Consider the following 17,695-nt stretch of genomic DNA (forward strand, 5'->3'; position numbering starts at 1 on the left):
TGGATTCGAGTATCGCGCATTGTGTGTCTTGTCTCGATCCTCTGGCCAACCGTCGTATGCTCGCCTCGGCGTAGGGGAGACCTCGCTGTTGAGCTTCCGGCTTCGTCCTCGTCGTAGAAGCTAGCCGCCCTCGGCCCTTCGTCGGCTATAATCATGTTGTGTAATATAATACACGTGAACATGATGTCGGCGATATTATTCACGTACCACAGCCGAGCCGGGGCCTTCACAATGTTGAATCGAGCTTGAAGGACCCCGAAGGCTCTTTCGACATCTTTCCGCGCTGACTCTTGACGCTGCGCAAAAAAGAACCCGTCTCGGGTCGTGCGGGTTGTGGAGCGTCTTCACGAACGTCGACCACCTTGGGTAGATACCATCGGCGAGATAGTAACCCATGCGGTATATATTTCCGTTGATGGTGAAGTCGATCGCCGGTGCTACACCATTCATCACATCATTGAAGAGTGGTGACGAATATAGCACATTCAAGTCGTTGTTGGATCCAGCAACGCCGAAATATGCATGCCAAATCCATAGGCGGTAGTCGGCGACCGCCTCAAGGATAAGCGTTGGGCCGCCGCCTTTGTGACCGCTCAAGTGTTGCCCCCTCCAAGCAGTCGGACAATTCTTCCACCTCCAATGCATGCAGTCAATGCTGCCAAGCATTCCGGGAAAGCCATGGACTGATTCATGAAGACGAAGCAACCGTTGGCAATCATCAGTGGTGGGTGCTCGAAGGAATTCATCCCCAAAAGCAGAACGAACGCCCTCGCAAAAATTCTTTAAACATAGGATTCCAGTGGACTCACCGATATGCAAATACTCGTCGAACATGTCGGCCGTTTGCCCAGTAGCGAGTTGTCGGATGGCACACGTACACTTCTGCAACGCCGTGATACTTTGCCGGCCGGCTGCATCTACACCTGTTTGAAAGTATTCAACACGTGCGGACAATGTGTTGACAATTCGCATGAACAAGCGCTTTGACATGCGAAAACGGCGCCTGAAGTAATCTGCCGGAAACCGCGGCTGGTCGGCAAAGTAGTCGGCAACGAGCCTTTCGTGGGCTCCCTCCCGGTCACGATGGATGTACCGTCGATTTGATCTGGTTCGTTGAGGAGGAGGAGCAGGGGTATTCGCCGCGACATATGCTTCGTAAGCGGCACGATGTTGTTCGTAGTATTCTTGTTCTTCGCGTTCCGCTTCCGCCATAATATGGGTGAAATCCATTTGAGATTTTGAGTGGGTGATGAATGTGTTGATAGTTTGTATGAGAATTATGAATGAGAGATGAATGAGAGATGATTTGATGTGATAAATGGATGATGAATGTGTGTATTTATAGATGATTTTGGGGGAAAAAAAATAAAAAAAATCAAAAAAATTCAGAAAAAACGGGAAAAAAACGGCCATATTTTTGGGATTTGGAAAATATTTTTTTTTTATTTTTTAGCATTATTTATAATTAAATACCGATTTTAAAAAAAAAAATAAAAAAAAAAGTTTAAACACAACGGCTATGCCGTTGACGAATGGGAGCGCGCTACGTGTGCGTCCGCTGGCACGGACGTGCTCGATACATCGAGCAGCGCCGTGCCAGCGGCGCGGCTGCAGCCGCGGCGGTCCTGCGCCTTGCCAACGGCGCGGACGGCGGTGGCGTCTTTCGCCACAGCTGCGGATGCTCTAATGATGGACAGATGGAGAATTAACTATCTCCTAATGATAGACAGATGGAGAATTAACTATAAAGAAAAATGGTTGTAGAAATATTAGTGGAAAATTAAATGAAACTTATTATAAAAAAAATACTTTTATAGAGAAATTAAAATAGAAAAAATAAAATTATTTTTTGTGGATTACATACAAAATGCGTAGGGCATAGCATATTCTTATTTCAATAATAAATACTACACCAAATTATATTATCTAGTAAGTACTGTGAAGGAGAATTAAATGCAAATTCATAGCACATTAAAAAAATGAAATCGTATAAATTACATGCTTATATTATCTAATTTATTACATAAATTTAAAAAATAAATATATGTATCTATCATGTATGTATACAGCAGTTGACGGATTAAACGCGCAGTGGTCCGACACACACATATATACACACACACACGAATTCCTTTGACTCAATCCCTCTTTCCCCATTTTTCCCGGTAATGCTTCAATTTCATCTCGAGATCTACCTCTTCATTTCCTCTCCATCAATCCATCTCCGCATCTGCTCATCTGCGTACGTCTCCTTCTCCTTCGCTCTCGAGTATTCATTTTCCTTTTCCATTTCCGCAATCATCTATTTATGCTTATTCATCGATTCGCTTTTGATTTGATTTGATTATTCATCCGATCTCCATCACCATTTCTGTTTATTGCCATGAATTAGCTTTTAATTGAGTTTTTCCGTTGCGTAGTTGATTAATTGGCGTATAATTGTATGATTGAATCGTATTCCATTCCTAATTTCCAGAAAAAAGGGGGGGAAGAATAATTGGATGGTGGAAAGGGGCAGAGAGAGATTTAGGGTTTGATGGGCAATACATGCCGTGGATCATTGGGAGACAAGCCTTCAGAGGTGTACAGTGAGCCGGAAGAGCAGCTGAATTCGAAGTCCGATTCCTCCTCCCGGAGCGGTGAAGACGCCCAGCCGAGCCCTAAAAAGGAGCATAGTTTGCCGCCGGTGATCTGCCCCAGCAAAGACAGCAGCAGCATCATCATGACCCGCGGCATGGCTAACCAGGCTCACTTCGTCATGGGCCACAAGACTGCCAACATCCGCGACCTATACGTGCTCGGGCATAAACTGGGGCAGGGGCAGTTCGGTACGACTTATCTCTGCACTGAGATCGCCACGGGTTTACAATTCGCTTGTAAATCGATAACTAAGAGGAAGCTGATCTCCAAGGAGGATGTGGAGGATGTTAGGAGGGAGATTCAGGTAATGCACCATCTGGCTGGGCACAAGAATATCGTCACGATTAAGGGGGCGTATGAGGACACTCTTTACGTCCATATTGTCATGGAGCTTTGCAACGGAGGTGAATTGTTCGACCGAATTATACAGAGGGGGCACTACACGGAGCAGAAGGCGGCTGAGCTGACTAAGATCGTCGTAGGTGTTGTTGAGGCTTGCCATTCACTCGGAGTTATGCATAGAGATCTTAAACCGGAGAATTTCTTGTTGGTTAACAAGGATGATGATTTCTCTCTTAAAGCTATTGATTTTGGACTCTCTGTTTTCTTCAAGCCAGGTACTAGTAACTAATTACCACTTCTAATTGCTTCGGATGTCTGTTTAAATTCGTACACTGTTTGCTTCTTCAGGGCAGATTTTCACTGATGTGGTCGGAAGCCCGTATTATGTTGCACCTGAAGTTCTGTTGAAGCATTATGGGCCACAAGCAGATGTATGGACAGCAGGAGTCATACTCTACATATTGCTTAGTGGTGTGCCTCCGTTTTGGGCTGGTAATGAGTTTGTTTATATACCCCTTGCTTTAGAGATTCGTATCCTCATTCTGAAATGATGATTTATGTTGGTTGTTCAGAAACACAACAGGGGATATTCGATGCTGTTTTGAAGGGTCACATTGACTTTGATTCCGACCCATGGCCACTGATATCGGAGAGTGCTAAGGATCTTATTCGGAAGATGCTATGCATGCATCCTGCAGACCGTGCGACTGCTCATCAAGTATTAAGTGTGTTTGCTACCCTATCTTTAATATCGTATTTTCCACTTCGTATGTCAATCAGCAATCCTTCAGCCGTGCGACTGCACATGATCGTTGTTTGCACTACACTACAAACACACCTTTAATGCTTTTTTTGCTTGAAAACCATACTAGGTCATCCTTGGATATCTGAAAATGGCGTTGCTCCTGACCGAGCCTTGGACGCGGCTGTACTTTCTCGCCTTAAGCAATTTTCTGCAATGAATAGGTTGAAGAAAATGGCTTTGAGGGTATGTAACAGGCGTATTTAAATATTTATAGCATTTTTCTTAGGAGGTTCTCTTCGATTTTGAGTCTGTTATCAGTTTAAGGCATCTTTCAAACAGTTATCACAAGATTTAGGAAATAGAAATAAATGGGATTCTACTCTTGCTCCAGGTAATAGCTGAAAGCTTGTCAGAAGAAGAGATAGCCGGCTTAAGAGAGATGTTTACGGCCATGGACACTGACAACAGTGGCGCGATCACATTTGACGAACTCAAAGCTGGTTTGAGGAAATATGGTTCCACATTGAAGGATACAGAAATTCGTGATCTTATGGATGCGGTATGGGCGTATCTTGTCAATAAGTTTATAGTCTGTATGCTTCTTGTTCGGTTCTTCAGTAAGAATTTTTATCAATATGTTTAAAGTTTCTGTCGTTCATAGTTGAATTGTTATTATGCTTGCAGGCTGATGTAGACAACAGTGGGACGATTGATTACGGAGAATTTATAGCAGCGACAATGCACTTGAATAAACTCGAGCGTGAGGAACATCTTTTGGCAGCATTTCGATATTTTGACAAAGATGGAAGTGGCTATATTACATTTGATGAACTCCAGCAAGCTTGCGAAGAACAACACATGTCGGATAACTTCATTGAAGATATCATCAAAGAAGTTGACCAAGATAATGTAAGTCCCCCTGCTTTGTTGAGCGATGCAAGTAATTTATCATGGATATCAGTTTAGTTAATCTTCCCCGGTACGTGATTCCAGGATGGAAGGATCGATTATGGAGAATTCGTTGCTATGATGACAAAGGGTAATGCTGGCATCGGAAGGCGGACGATGCGAAACAGCTTGAATATGAGCATGAGAGACTCTCCGGGAGCCCTTAGCTTTTCGCTTTAAACTTGCCACAGGTATTTAACAAAACTTTTTTTTTCCTTCATCTTTCTCATTTCTAGGTTTTATCACAGCAGGTGAAGAAGCTCTCTTTATGTCTACAATAGAAATCCATTATTTCATTAGTTTATTGAAGTAGATATTTTATCATCAGGTCTAGTGAGACAGCATACCCCTTACCTGACCTTCACCCATCAATTCAATCCCGATTGACCGATTAAACCGTTAGCCCGACTCGCATAGGACTAGGGCGGGCGCGGTGTACAGGAAGAAGAATGTTAGAAAAGGTTTGGCTAAATATGCCTCTTAAAGTGATGCGTGTTCGAGTACGTGTCTCTGTGAAACTAGACAGGCTGTGACCTTCATACTGGAGATAGGAATGTTGTAATTTAGGATGCTTGGGAATCTATTTATAGTGTTGTATTTTTGTCTTTCTTTTGATTTATTTTTTCTGTTGGATATACGAATATCATCATATACATGAGTATTTAACAAAATGCAATCAATTTTTACAAGCAATAACAAAGTATTTGTAGATTCTCTAAGGTATTGCATTTGCTATGATTTATGGTAGCTTCTAAAATATTGGCCAAAATCTCCTCTAATTCTTGAATGCAGGTTAATGATTGAGATGATGAAGGTGTTCAATTAATTCTTTATGCAATTGCCCATATTGAATGAGGTAACAATATAAGTTTTCTCAATCGAGACCCAACTACCCATTTAATTTATCCATGCCACTCCGTAATCCCAATTTCTTCTAATTTCAATTGAATTATGACTTAGAATAATATTCTCCTAAGCATTAAGGATGGAATTATTCCTTTAAGGTAACACCTAATGCAATACTAGGACTTTTGTCGGTGATAAACGGGCCAGTTCCGATTATAATTGGCATCACCGATTCATGAAATGCGACAGCGTGGACATAATATAATTTCCACGTCACCCTCAAGTTGGATGAGCTGTCATTAGTATGAGTAGCAAATGCCTTTCAATGACTAATACCAAATTCCAATTATGACAACCATGTGCATCCTTTGTTAACTTGTCATTCTCTTCCTATTTATTGCATTAAAACTCAATTTAATCACCAACTAATCTAATTAATCTTAACTTTCCAGGACAAGCCTAAAATGTTGTCTAAGGACTAATATTTAATATAACCTCACTTCCACCTACTACAACCAGTAAATCGAAGGTTCGTCAAACTAATTTTGTCACATCTGGCTACCTGCGAGTTAACTTAATCGGTAATACAATTGAGTCATTCTAATGATAGAATAGATGCAAAACCATTATTACCTTTTGTTAATAGTACCAACATCTAGCCCTTTACAAATTAACTTAATTGATAATGCGTTTTTCTTAGCATCAATAGATCAAAGATTCTAGTCATTGTAAGTGGCTTTGGGAAAACGGATTAATTGAGAAATTATTAGTGTGATTGACAGCAGTTCAGGTGGCAAAAATGTGACACCGACATATATAATGTCAGCATAAATAAATAAAAATAATAATAAAATAAAATTCCCACCGACGGCGAGAACCGAATCCAGACTGTAGCTGAACATTTTACAATTACGCGTTTATCTTCAAAATTCAACGAATTACAAACCAAACTAATCAATCAATTCAAAGAATATCATACAAATTCACATAATATGCTACAAACAACGTGTGATTGAATCCAATCGGCAGAAATCATAGCAACGAATATATCAATATAATCGGAACGGTAGATTCAGTGAATGAGAGAAGCGGCGGACCTTCCATCGTCGAAATTCTTCGCGTAATTGAACGAATCGTAGCGGAACGTCTGCGGTAGGCCGACGCCGTCGGATCCTCGCAGCTTGCGCCGCAGCTGCGAGGCGATCTTGTGGATGACGTGGCGCCAGCTGTGGCTGCCGATGGCGGCGGCCTCGTCCTCGTTCATTTCCAGATCGGCGGCGAAGGTAGGTTTTCGTGCGAGGATCCAGCCCCATCCCCATCCCCACCACCTCCGCACCGAGCTGCCGGCGTATTCTCCCATGGCGGAGATGGATTTGGAGCGGCGCATCGCCCAGGCGGCGGCGGCGGAGGAGGAGGAGGACGGCTGGATCTTCAGATTTAGGGAGAGGGAGGAGAGGCGGCGGCGGATCCCCGGGCCTGAGGAGGCCTCGCGTGTTGCGGATTGCGAGAGAGGGAGGGATTCGTTTCTGTGGAGGTGGAAAACGGAGCTCATTGTGAATCTGTGAATGATTTTGGATTGAATTGTAGAGAGAGAAAGGAGGGGAGGAGATGGAGAAGAAGAGATGGAATGATTTTTGTGTTTCCACTTTACAGCGTGTTTTTATTTGGGTTTTTGAAAACGTTTACACAGCCAAATTGTGATGATTGGTTGTTTCGTCTGTTTACATTTTGTATTCCGTTTTTGTTTTTGATTTTCAAAATTGGGGTGGTGAGATTACAGCGTGGAGTCGTGGACTAATCTTCCCTTAATTGTGGGTTTTTTCTTTATTAATACTTTTCATTATTCTCGAATCTTTGGTTTGTGGATGCAGTAATCAGTAATCACTTTACTTTCCATGGATTATGGCGAAAGACGGATTCGGGAAACGGAACTCGTTGAGTTAGAAATAGTGAAGAGAGTCGTAATTTGTGGTTCATCGACCAACAGGGCATCACTCACTGACAATGGTTATCATAGTTGATGATGAAATGACACGAACCACAATTCTATGGGAAACGAAACTCGTTGAGTCAAAAGATTTAGATTTTTGCCTAATTTGATCCGATCCGAGGATTCAAAATTTTATTAAAAATGAATCTGATCCGAAAATCCAAATTTTATGAGATATGAATCTAATCCACATTGTGTGAAATTCGAATTCGAAATCTGATCCGATTCAAAAAATCTGAAATTGCATAAAAATATACTAGTACTCTCTACGTCCCTTTGTAGGAGAGGCATTTCTTTTCAGCACAGAATTTAAGAAAAATTGTTTTAAATGAGTTAAGTAAAAAGAGAATAAAGTAAAAAAAAGGTAGAGAGATGAAGAGAGATTAAAGTACTTTTTGCAAAAAAAAAAAGAAATGACTCAGCTACAGTTGGAAAACCCATAAAGAAATACGACTCAACTACAGAGGGACGGAGGGAGTACTGTAAAAATTCAAAAATCCAATATCACAAAATTTGAAAATTAAATGCCAAAATCTGAAAATCTAGTCAAATAGCATTAAAATTGTTCAACACAAAGAATTTATTTGTTAGGTTTATAATTGTAATAAAAATAGTATATTTGTATAATACATAATACTCCCTCGTCCCAAAAAAAGGCATGTGGGATGACACGAGAATTAATACATAATCGCATCTACCTTGCAACGAATAACAAAATGTGGATAATAATGGAATAAAAAACAAGAATGGTAGTGTAGCCAAAATGAGTATAAATGCATATATTTCTAAAGTAATCCAAAATGGCTTTGTTCGTTCCTCAATATAGAATCTTCCTATCGATAATGAATGAGGCAAGAGAAGAATCTCAATTTATACTCTATACATAAACAAGGCTCACTTACATACTAAAGGACCTATACACGACTGAAATATACTGCTCAAAACCCTCTGCACTTCCATCGAACTATGCTCGCTTCGCACGAGACCCACCAGCAACGGAAACAGCTCAGAAACATGCCTCCTGAACGAATCCCTCTCTAGACTGCCCAAAATTCGCATAACTGATAGAACTAGAGGCGTCCGAGCTGCTAATTCCTCCTTCTTCGCGGAGCCTAGTGGGAGAACACAGTTCGCCCTAGGTTTATCCTGTGATACGTATTCGAATCCACTGCACCCGAGGTATGTCTGCAGCACTTGCTTGCATACAGAAACAAGCTCGCCTTCCACATTCTTCTCCTCGGACAGAGATGGACTGTTCACTAGTAGATCATGCAAGAAGTTTAGGTAGCTCTTGTATGACTCGTTTTCGAAGTGAATGAGTGGTGGACCTGAGATCTCCAGCATAGAGCATGCTCTGTCTAGCTTGAGCAGTAATGATGTTTGGGAGTTCAAATCGTGAGAGTGAGACGATGTTGATGAAAAGATTCCGAGTACTGTGGTGACAATATTTGGAGACAGGGACTTCCAGTGGATCTTGTAAATATCAGTCACAACCTGTGAGTAAGGAGAAAGAACAGCATGAAACTTCAACGAGCTATCAAATTCGAGAATTGAGTTTTAAGAAAAAAGATTTGGCACGCTGGTAAACGCACGACTCAGAGAGAGAGAGAGAGAGCATGAACCTGTATAACAAGTAGCTGTATATTAATATGGACTTTCATCCTTGATACGATATATGCCACAATTTGCAGGTTTTCGTTATTATCCTCAGAGCCATAATTATTTACTCCACGGCTGGTAGAAAATTCCATTTCATTATCGGGCTGAGAAACATCTGGAATCTCAATGCTGTCCATGGTTTTCAGAAGCTTCGCGAAATCAGGCAGACTGGAACCAGCTGCCTCTTTCAAACAGAGAACGATATCTTGCCACTCATCTTCGGAAAGTTTGCTCCCTAAATCATTAGCCAAACGCATCAAAGCAGCTACCGCCGCACTTGAGGGGCCTTGACCTGGACTTTTCATGAACCCCACTAGTATGGATACTACTCCATGCATCTGGGTTCTGACCATATCGAAGAAATGGACAAATAAGTCAATAAGACACTCTGCTGCAACTATAGAAGTTTCGGAATCCCATACATTCCCCTCGGGATGTAAGGGACCAGAATCTTTAATGTCAACACTGATTCTGAATATGGGAAAGATCGCACAATTGAAAACATTAGCCCAGAATGGTTGTGTAAAAAGTTGACCATGATCCTTTAAAATATTGAACAGGACTTCCAGAGCACCCTTTCTGATGGCTGCTCGAGGATCTGATGTCAATTTTGATAGTCCTGAAGTTGAATTAATAAAAAAAATCAATAACCTAAAGCAAGGGGTATCAATCGGTAAATTTGTTATATCCACCAATAAGAACAAGACTACAAAGACATTGGAAAAACAAGACATTTTTTGTGACCAGAGATACAACCATTTGTGGCTAGACTGCCACCAGAATGATTACCAATTAAATTAAATACCTGAAAGCAAGGGAATCCAGAAATTCGCATAGTCATCCTTGTCTGTGCAAGTTTGACCCTCGACAGCATTTTCATTTAAAACTTGACCGCAAGAATCATCCTCCTTACTTTTTTCCCTACAAACAAGTCCACCGTCTGCAAGTTTGACAGCACAGAACCGCAGAAAAGCAATAGCATTGAGGCTGACATCACTGTTAAATCTACTATTTGTGAAGGTGATGAGGCACTTGACACAATCTGTAAAAATCAAAGCATCTGTCTCAGTTATGTAGGGGAAATATTCCCGCACTATTTTCTCCATTGTTTCAAAGGCCAACAAGACTATGCTCTTCCTTTCATCAGCTGCAGCCGCTGTAAAAACCTGAAATCACATTTCAAAGGCCAACCAAGGCATCACAATATAGTTCAAAATATAATCTAAGAAGCAATTGCTTTATTTCAATCTTTACTAAAACTCGATGAATTAAGGAAGTTCATTAATCAGTCTGAACAAAAGTATGCACCTTCTACAACTATTAGCCATCTCAAAAATCTAAAAGCTAGTCTCACTGGTAGCTGGATCACAAAGTGTAACATGAACTTCCATGGAAGTTCCATAAAAAACTATATGAAAGATACTTGGAAATGAAAGCATCCATGATTAAATGTGAAATAAAACATTACCGTGAAAACACTCTTCCATCCAGATTTTATGTTACCGACCCGACTGAGGACCATTTGAGAGATACATCGAACTATTAACTCTCTGATCTCTGTGGAATTACTTTTCTGCATCACAACTGCAAAGGGTATCAAAAATTCATTTTGAAAGTTGTAATTTGCCAGTTCTTCTCGTTCTAGGAATTTCATAGCAAGTTGCCGCAGTGAGTCCATAACAAAGATTGCAACAGACAGATTTTCTGACAACCCAACCGCCACAAAAAAATCGGAAAGGACACTCCATATCCGGGACCACACAAGTCTTATGCGATTCATGTTATAATGTCTGCAAAACAAAGGCATCAATTTGTTTTATTTCCCAATCTAAATGACACAAGGACAGCACTAAGATTAATCATTACTTTCAATTCAGGAAAGGATCTTACGCAACTTCCACGAGTTTTGTGAGGCTAAACACGCGTGGATCAGTTGGAGACTGCAATTCTAACATGGAGACTTTGCAGAGTGCCGTTACAAAGGACACAATTGCTTCACTGTTTAACCTCTGGCTATGAGCGAAAATGTGGTTTAGTTCAAAATTCCCTATTTGGTCAAGCAAATACAAGTTTGAAATGAAATGATTGATCTGCTCTGGAGAAACAAGACCAGGAGTGTTTTTTCCAAGAGAGGTGCTATCATAAGAGCCCCCTCGAACAACTGCCATTACAGCTGGGTTCTGGAGTGTTCCTTTTCTCTTCAGGGATGGATAATTTACATTTCTTAATGTAATATCATCTTGTTCTGAGTTAGATGTATTAAGGAAGGATGAATCAGATGGTGCTCCCTCTCCCAAGAGCTGTAGATTCTCAAACCGGGATAAACATGTCAAAATGTGTTCCCATGATTCCTGAAGGTTATTGCCATCTTCAATAGCAATTGATATAATGGCCTGAAAAGGAAACACAGTTTGCCTCAGATCACTTTCATGGAATATGAATACTTCATATAACCAAAATACCCATACAATCAGCTCAGAGATTCATCGAGATTAAGGAAACCACACATAAATATTATACTCGTCATGGTGGTCTTGACTCTTGAGTTAAAGGTAAGCAGATATCACACACAAGTGGTTTATTTATTGAAGGGTCAAATTGACATATACCTTCACTGCATCTACATTTTTTTGTTTCATATCTGCAGCACAATGAAGGTAAGTAAATTTAGCAACAGTGGTAACAAAAGCATCCCTCTGGGTTTGCATCCCCATCATTGCTGTAACATGCACAGCATATCGGAAGCCCTGTAAACACTGAGAAGTAGCCTCCTTGTCATCACTCTGGCCCAGAGTTACACTAAATGCAGCAAGCATTGGACCCCAACAAACTTCAACCATGAACCTCAATATTGCAGGATCTGCTACAGCATGATAAACAACTCTGCAGTAGAAAAAGGGAATACTTGAGAAAATTTTGCAAAGTAGTAGACACCCTCAGAATGAAAAACCAGAAACATAATCATAACATTGCATTATAGTTTACTCCAATTGCATCGAATAAGTTCAACTGATAGTTCTGTTTAGGCCTCTTCCTATTCCAAGTAGATGATAGCCTGATACTGGTTCTAGATAACAAATATCTAATACAAAAATAGTCTAGCAAACTACTGTAAAGTGGAACTGGATCATACTCTGATTTTGCAGATTTTGCTTTAAACTGTTCTTGGATATGTTTTAACAGATATCCGTTTGCACCCAGTGCTTTTTCTTCAGGCTGCTTCCATACCAGATTGAGTATGCCATCTAAGCCCAGCAGTTTATTCAGGCTGTTTCCTTGTTTGCTTTGTGGAGCGGAAGGATCAGGCTTCATTTTAATCTCATTTTTCACAATATGGTCATACAGAGAGCCCAAGTAATCCTCAGATAGGTCCTTTCCGTCATCTATGCCTCGGTTATTCCGAATGAAATCAGCCTTGGTCATCTTCAAAGTCAAAATCCAATCTCAATATAAGTCAGAAGAAGCCCACACTTACAAACAAAACCAAATCAAGGAGTAGCTAGAACTGGGGAAAACAAGTGTAGTATAAGTAAAACACTTTTACTTTCACATCTTTGGCCTATTCATGAATATAAAAAAATGGGTCCGAGAATCCGAGATACATGGGACATCTTGGGTCCCTGCAAGCTTAGATTATGAATGTCCAGAAGGAATTATTCAATTGTTTAGTACTTCTAAGGTGCTATGATATCCAATTTATTTGTTTCTGGACCATGCTTCTAGCAGATAATAATGGCTTAGAGTTCACCAACAAAGAGGAAGCATGTCAAAGAACACTTCTGGAAAGTTTATTTAGAACAGAAAGATCATATCATGCAAATTAAGACCATATACATGAAATGGTTTTTAATTAATTTCATAAAATTAGGGTAAAGGAAAAATTATACTCAAACTTCAGAGTTAAGAACTCTTTTGCATAAAATTTAAAGATCTCATTCTCAATAAAATAGATATTACCTTACTGAAGTTATATAGACTAAAGTGTTGCAGAATGCAGAGTGAAGAAAGAAAATCATAATGCGTGCATAGTAAAGCATACCCAAGAGGATATTGAATCGTGAATCTAAATAAGATTACAATGAAGGTATCAAGTTAAAAGAGAATACTTCAGTAGTACATAGTTTGACTTTTATGCTGGGAGATAGCACTGGGATGCCAAAAAGAAATAAGACTATACTATGCAACCAAACTGTTCGAATTCTTGTCATTAAGTATACATGCACTTTATTTCCAATAATATTGTCACAGATGCTCATTACTACAAGTCTAGAAGCATGTTACTTTCCCCTTTCAAACAAATTAGAAACATTCCTGGAAACATTGACAGAATAGAAAAGAAACTACTGAAGTATCAGAAATGCACCTTATCCTTTACCATACTATTATGGGCATCGGTATTGAGCATTATGACAGAGTAAGCAAGGACATAAGCCGTATCTGCGCTGGTGAACGAGTTCGGATTGCATTTACAATAGCGCTCTGCAAACTTTTCCATGATGCGGTCGATCTTTTGTGCTTCTCCAGGTAGCCTAAATCCTCTTAGAAAGAATCGGATTGCTTCACCAAAGCCCATCTTCTCAAAGTTGAAGGAATCAACATAAGCGTGCATGACTTTCATAGGGAATTCCTCCCGCTCACCAAAATAATCACCTATCATACTTTCATTCAGGCCAGAAGTAGTTTTCAGAAAATGAGCCACTTCTTCAGGGGAGCTACCAACTTTTTTGGCTTTTATCAAGAACTCAATTCCCTTTGATGGTTTTCTATTGAACAGCGCAGTACCTTTCTGCATCCATTACACTGACATAATCACTGAAATGTTCCAAATCATACCAGTCTTCCACTATAAGAAAATTTTGACTCGTACGAGATTAGACAACTAGTTTTACATGGTAAATATTTGCATTGTTAGAATGCAACCCTATTCTGACATTAAGTTACCCAAAAATTTGACTCCTACTTTAGAATTCTTGAGGACACAGATAAATTACTTAAAGAGAAATAATACGCAAACCTGAATTTCCAACTTATGAGCTCTACGCTGCTCCAGTGTTGCAGCATCATAAATTTCAGAGTTTGCTTCTGGGTGCAGCTCAAAATCAGCATTAGTTGCATCATCGTTGTGGTAATTCGGACTCTCAACCACATTTTCATTATCAGAGGTCTTTGTTGGATTACATTCTCCAACTTTCAGCTGTTGGTCCATCCATGATCCCATTGATTTAATTATCCTCACTAGGCACTTAACTGATTCATGACGAAATGTCATATCTTGGATGGGAGATAAGGAGGAAATGGAACCAGGAGGTGGACCTAGAGCAGTTTTTAGAAGGCCATTGACAGACCTGCAAAATTCTAGGGGAATTAAAAATTGGCACAAGCTATAGAATACTGTAAAGGGCTATTGAAATCCAAGTATTTGGCCAACTAAAGGAAATTATTTAGTAGTTAAAATATACCAAAAACAACAACAATTTGGGATCAAACTCTCTGTACCTTTCAAATATGTTGGGAGCATCCACATCGCAATCGTAGTTGACAAAAATATCAATAACAATCTGTGGATCCTGAGAGATCTTCTCTAATAAACCCAAAACAGTCATCTTCTGCAAGAAACTAGGCTGGAGCACATTCTCTAGTACTCGAAGAATCAACATGGGAAAGAAAATTCCAATCTCTGATTTCAACCCAGACCTAAATTTCAACAACAGGTTCCAAAATATTGAACAAAGAAGTTGAAAAATAGACATTACAGATTGTCCACTGTTCTTCAACAATGACAGACACAGGTATTGCTTGACAGCATTAAGAAACCTGTTAGAGAAGAGCATATTAGCTACTTCGTAAACAAAACATTCCCATAACATACAAGAAACAGAAGAACATATTAGCTACTTCATAAACAAAACATTCCCCTAATATACAACAAAGAGAAAACCTCTTAATAATCAAGAAATTATTTGTGCAACTGCAAGTATGATTCCCTTCACTTCAGCCAGTTATTAAGAATCATGAAGATAAAGTTTTGAGTTTCAAAAGGGCTAATGTTGCAACTCATCTTGGGGATATTTTCATATTAGGGTCTTTCCATTCACATCACCTCCCTGCTAAAGAAGCTCAATATGACACAGACTCAGCACCATACTTGTTCATCCTACTATCTTGACTAATCTATTAATCTATCAAGGCAAATTCGATCAACTTTGTAGGAGAACTAATCTTAATCCACATAGATACTTATGCAGAGATCTCCCTATTGATTTAGCCAAAAATGCTAACTAGAGATCATGTTCAATTAGGTGCACATGAATCATTCTACAGCTTGGTACTTGCCTCTCGTTTGTACACCAGATTGGCCCTGCATTTCCCATGACCACGTTCAAGAGCTCCAAGGAGAGGGTTTTTCCCTTCAGCAGAATCTGATCATCAGAACTCTCTTGTGATGAAAATTTCATAGACAACTTGCATAAATTCTTGAAGAGCATAAAACCATCCTCCCTAATCGTACTATACTCGCTAACATCAGCACTCTCATCAACAGATTTTCTGCTTTCCTCATCAGGTCTTTCTTCAGAAGCTTTGGAACCATTTTGCAACTCCGTAGGCGATTTCACCATGAAAGGGCTATCCTTACACTCCATAATCTCATTGATAAAGGTCTGAGCGAAATGAATAGAACTCCCTTCATTAAGATTCCTATCCGCAAACTCAAGCAATTCAAAAACCGAAATGTTCTTCACGTCAACGTGCATCGAATTCTCCTGCGTTCGAGTGAAAACAATGATCATCATCTGCGCAAGAACAGCCTTGGCACAGATCTGATTGGTACCACTGTGGCCGCCGAGGTACACATTGTAGCAAGACCTAACGATATAGATTAAACAATCACCGAGAATGCGATTGCACGGAGATCGAACAGCCGCCAGCAAAACCTTCAGCACCGCCAGCTCAATCGCCTCATCGGCAATTGCAGCACATTTGCAGGCGGAATCAATGATTCGGTAGATAATCGAGACATCCTCCTTGATCTCGCAGCCGCGGATGAGGCCAAATGAGAAGAGACGGAAGGCACAATCGAGAGCCGGCTCGACGACCTTAGGGTAGGCCGATTCGAGCGCGGCGATGAGCGGCTGAAGCAGGAGGTCGGCATCGGAGGAGGAGAGACCATAGAGAGGGGAGCAGGAGGCGGGATCGGAGGGGTCGTCGGAGAGAGATTCGAGCTTGTCGAGAGCGGATTTGGAGGCGGAAACGAGCTGAGAGTGCTTCCTCCACGCCACATTTTTGATGATCTTGTCGAGCGAAGGCCCCAGCACCCAGCCGCAGCGGGATGCGCCGCCTAGGGTTTGAGACGCCGACATCGACCGCCCTACGTCTCCAATTGCGGAAACCGCATTCCCTAAATCTCGAGCTCAAATGCGGAAATTGGATTGAATGAAATGAATCTGAGAGGATTAATTACAGTGGCGATTATTGCAGTGGTCGTCGTCGTGAATCGGAAGCAATTCCACTGCTTCCTCAGTTGAATTGGATCGCCTTCACACCTTCGTTTCCGAATTCCGATCTCTCTTCTTCTCTGTTCGTCGCTCTTTCTTTTTCTTTTATTTTTCCTTTTTTATTCAATTCGTGTTTAATTTCTTGTGCTTTATAATATCGGGACCAAATCCAAGAGTCAATAGAACATGTAAATCACAATGATTTTATTTATGGAAAACTCTAATAATTCTATTTTGAGTTTTGACTTATACAATTTCATCAATTTATTTAAAATTAAATTGCCGCCACTATTAATCCGAGGAACGTCAATTGGAACCGATCCATGAAAATATTACATGTAAAGGTGTGGTCGAGTCGAGCAATTCATATGAAGTTTGCAACTCTTGATCTGTGCTAGTGTGATTGTGGTCTTCGGCGTACCCGATGCGTTGTAAATGGATGAACACTTTCTTATATTTGGTCACTCTACATGCGAATAAGACTATCATGTAGTCGTATAGCAGTGCGAAGATTGTGTGATAAGGGCGACTATGCCCTAATGCCGCCTTCCGGGACCAACATTAATTGGTGCTCACTATTCAATTGTTTCGACAAAGATTTTAATTATTTCTAATTAATTTTTATTTTTTCTTTGAGCATTAGCACTGGCGCGGAATTATCAAAAACACCATCTGCCACGTCATACGGACTTCCCACTGCACTGTCACGTCATAAGGACTTCCCACTGCACAGTGGCGGACATCCCAAGGACTTCCCACAATTAAAAAATCACAAATTCACAAATTAAAAAATTTCCGGAATTAAACAATTTACGGAATTAAAATTTCGACACAAATAGGGAAAAATTCCATTAAATAAAAAAAAGTACATTTCACCAAATTATAAAAAATTCAATAATTAAAAACTACATCAACGACGACCACTCCGCTGCCATACTTCTTCAATAATATCGTTCTATAGAAATTTTAAAAAAAATTTAATGCAATAAACGAGAATTCCGGGCGGACGTCCGTGAGAGTCAACGCAATGGC

The 17,695-nt window shown here is 40.3% G+C and overlaps 3 protein-coding genes across 3 annotated transcripts; 1 reads left to right on the plus strand and 2 right to left on the minus strand.

Moving 5' to 3' along the window:
- Nucleotides 1-2,087: 2,087 nt before the first annotated feature.
- Nucleotides 2,088-5,394, plus strand: LOC121747728 (calcium-dependent protein kinase 26). Its single transcript, XM_042141828.1, has 9 exons — nt 2,088-2,242; nt 2,477-3,257; nt 3,331-3,474; nt 3,555-3,707; nt 3,855-3,970; nt 4,119-4,286; nt 4,412-4,636; nt 4,721-4,866; nt 5,004-5,394. The coding sequence occupies exons 2-8, from the start codon at nt 2,537-2,539 to the stop codon at nt 4,853-4,855; spliced, it is 1,662 nt and encodes a 553-aa protein (XP_041997762.1). The 5' UTR covers nt 2,088-2,242; nt 2,477-2,536; the 3' UTR covers nt 4,856-4,866; nt 5,004-5,394.
- Nucleotides 5,395-6,336: 942 nt separating this feature from the next.
- On the minus strand, nt 6,337-7,243 carry LOC121747730. The gene has a single exon (XM_042141830.1). The coding sequence runs from the start codon at nt 7,071-7,073 to the stop codon at nt 6,594-6,596; it is 480 nt and encodes a 159-aa protein (XP_041997764.1). The 5' UTR covers nt 7,074-7,243; the 3' UTR covers nt 6,337-6,593.
- Nucleotides 7,244-8,264: 1,021 nt separating this feature from the next.
- LOC121747133 (brefeldin A-inhibited guanine nucleotide-exchange protein 1-like) lies at nt 8,265-16,795 on the minus strand. Its single transcript, XM_042141127.1, has 11 exons — nt 15,504-16,795; nt 14,667-14,984; nt 14,185-14,515; nt 13,534-13,956; nt 12,304-12,593; nt 11,780-12,053; nt 11,061-11,563; nt 10,639-10,960; nt 9,976-10,336; nt 9,134-9,789; nt 8,265-9,005 (listed from the first exon to the last, which is right to left on the minus strand). The coding sequence occupies exons 1-11, from the start codon at nt 16,526-16,528 to the stop codon at nt 8,406-8,408; spliced, it is 5,103 nt and encodes a 1,700-aa protein (XP_041997061.1). The 5' UTR covers nt 16,529-16,795; the 3' UTR covers nt 8,265-8,405.
- Between the last annotated feature and the right edge of the window lie 900 nt (nt 16,796-17,695).

This window comes from Salvia splendens, chromosome 9 (genome assembly GCF_004379255.2).
Source record: "Salvia splendens isolate huo1 chromosome 9, SspV2, whole genome shotgun sequence".
Classification (NCBI taxonomy): Eukaryota; Viridiplantae; Streptophyta; class Magnoliopsida; order Lamiales; family Lamiaceae; genus Salvia; species Salvia splendens.